This window comes from Anneissia japonica, unplaced genomic scaffold, assembly GCF_011630105.1.
Source record: "Anneissia japonica isolate Jap-2015-1 unplaced genomic scaffold, ASM1163010v1 scaffold287705_len1045735_cov187, whole genome shotgun sequence".
NCBI classification, from domain to species: Eukaryota; Metazoa; Echinodermata; class Crinoidea; order Comatulida; family Comatulidae; genus Anneissia; species Anneissia japonica.
Genome location: NW_022709509.1, coordinates 658981 through 660394, shown reverse-complemented (window position 1 = coordinate 660394; position 1414 = coordinate 658981). Strand labels below are relative to the sequence as shown.

The following is a 1414-nucleotide window of genomic DNA, read 5'->3' as shown; positions in this document are numbered from 1 at the left end:
GAAACGGTAGTGTTAGGTGACTTAAAACTTTCAGAAATGAAATGCCCTCAATTTACTTAAATATTAAATAACCCCTAAAAGTGAAAACATTGAGTTAAGTCGTTTTGCCTTATCAGGGCCGAGGATGCAATTGGCTCGTTCTGCTATTTGCAAGGTCTGAAATCTGAATGTTCTTACGGTGGATTTGGCGTGTGTATTGTACGGGATGATTCATTAAACAAGTGAATAAATTAATATCTATTCAATTTATTATATATTTTGAAAATTAATTCAAGTGGGAATAATGCGTGAGATAGATATATATTTATTTTTTAAGTAGAGGATTTTTCTAATTTATGTAATATAACAATTGATTTTGTAAATTATCAATATACATTTAAGGGGTATACATTTTTTTTAATAATGGAATATTCTGTTCTGTAGTATAGTAGTTAAGAATGGATTCGTTGTGAAGTCAAAAACAACCGGCTTGCATTATGTTTTTCTTGTCGCGTTGTTCAACAAATGTGGGGAAGGAAAATTGTTAAATGCATCGAAACAATGAACATCAGAGTATATTTCATTCCACTCCTTGCTTTTATTTTAACAGTAATTGCAATACATGCGAAGAAAAAGTATCAAATACAGGTGATTATAGCTTGATTATACCATATTTTATTTAGCCATGGTCCAACTCATTTTGACTTGTTTAAAAGGTGACGAGAAGCCAACAAAATCGATTGGCTGGCCCATTCATTATGTTCCTGAATCGTATTGCTGGCTCCTAGGCCTACGATTTTATCATAGAGAAACTTACATTTATATACCTAAGTAGCCTTTTATCAATCGGTAGCCTAGGCCTGAATGTTCACAATACATGTCCACACTCAAAAATTGTTATAATGAATTCGATCCAACTCGGCCACAAGTCAACTCGGCCACAGTCAACTCGGCCACAAGTTAACTCGGCCACAAGTCAACTCGGCTACGGTCAACTCGGCCACAAGTCAACTCGGCCACAAGTCAACTTGGCCACAAGTCATTTACTGGTACTACACTTTGAAGGAGTAATTCATCAAGTATAAAGTACTAATTCTTTAAGTATTACTATACTTATTGTTATTATAATTGCTGTTATTATTGTTGTCATTGTTGTTATTATTATTGTTGTTTTTATACCGTTAGTTTTAATATTACGGTAATTATTATTCTTGGCATTAACATTATATATTGTTCACATTTTTGCTGATATTATTATTATTACAGTACCATATAAATAATAAATAATTTTCGATTTATTATTATTATTATTATTCTTATTATTATTCATTAGTCTTAGTATTATTATTTTAATAATAGTAATTTAAAAAGTTATTGTTATTGGTGTTTTATTGGTATTTTTCTCATATTATTATTATTATTAATATTATTGTCG

The 1414-nt window shown here is 30.4% G+C and overlaps 1 protein-coding gene across 1 annotated transcript in view; it reads left to right on the top strand.

Annotated features, from left to right (window-relative positions):
* Positions 1-463: 463 nt before the first annotated feature.
* LOC117106711 (uncharacterized secreted protein ARB_06907-like) overlaps positions 464-1414 on the top strand; it is a gene marked incomplete in the record, with an annotated part of 40885 nt that continues 39934 nt past the window's right edge. Inside the window, 1 exon segment of the mRNA XM_033248121.1 lies at positions 464-627. Within this exon segment, the coding sequence (XP_033104012.1) occupies positions 505-627 (123 nt within the window).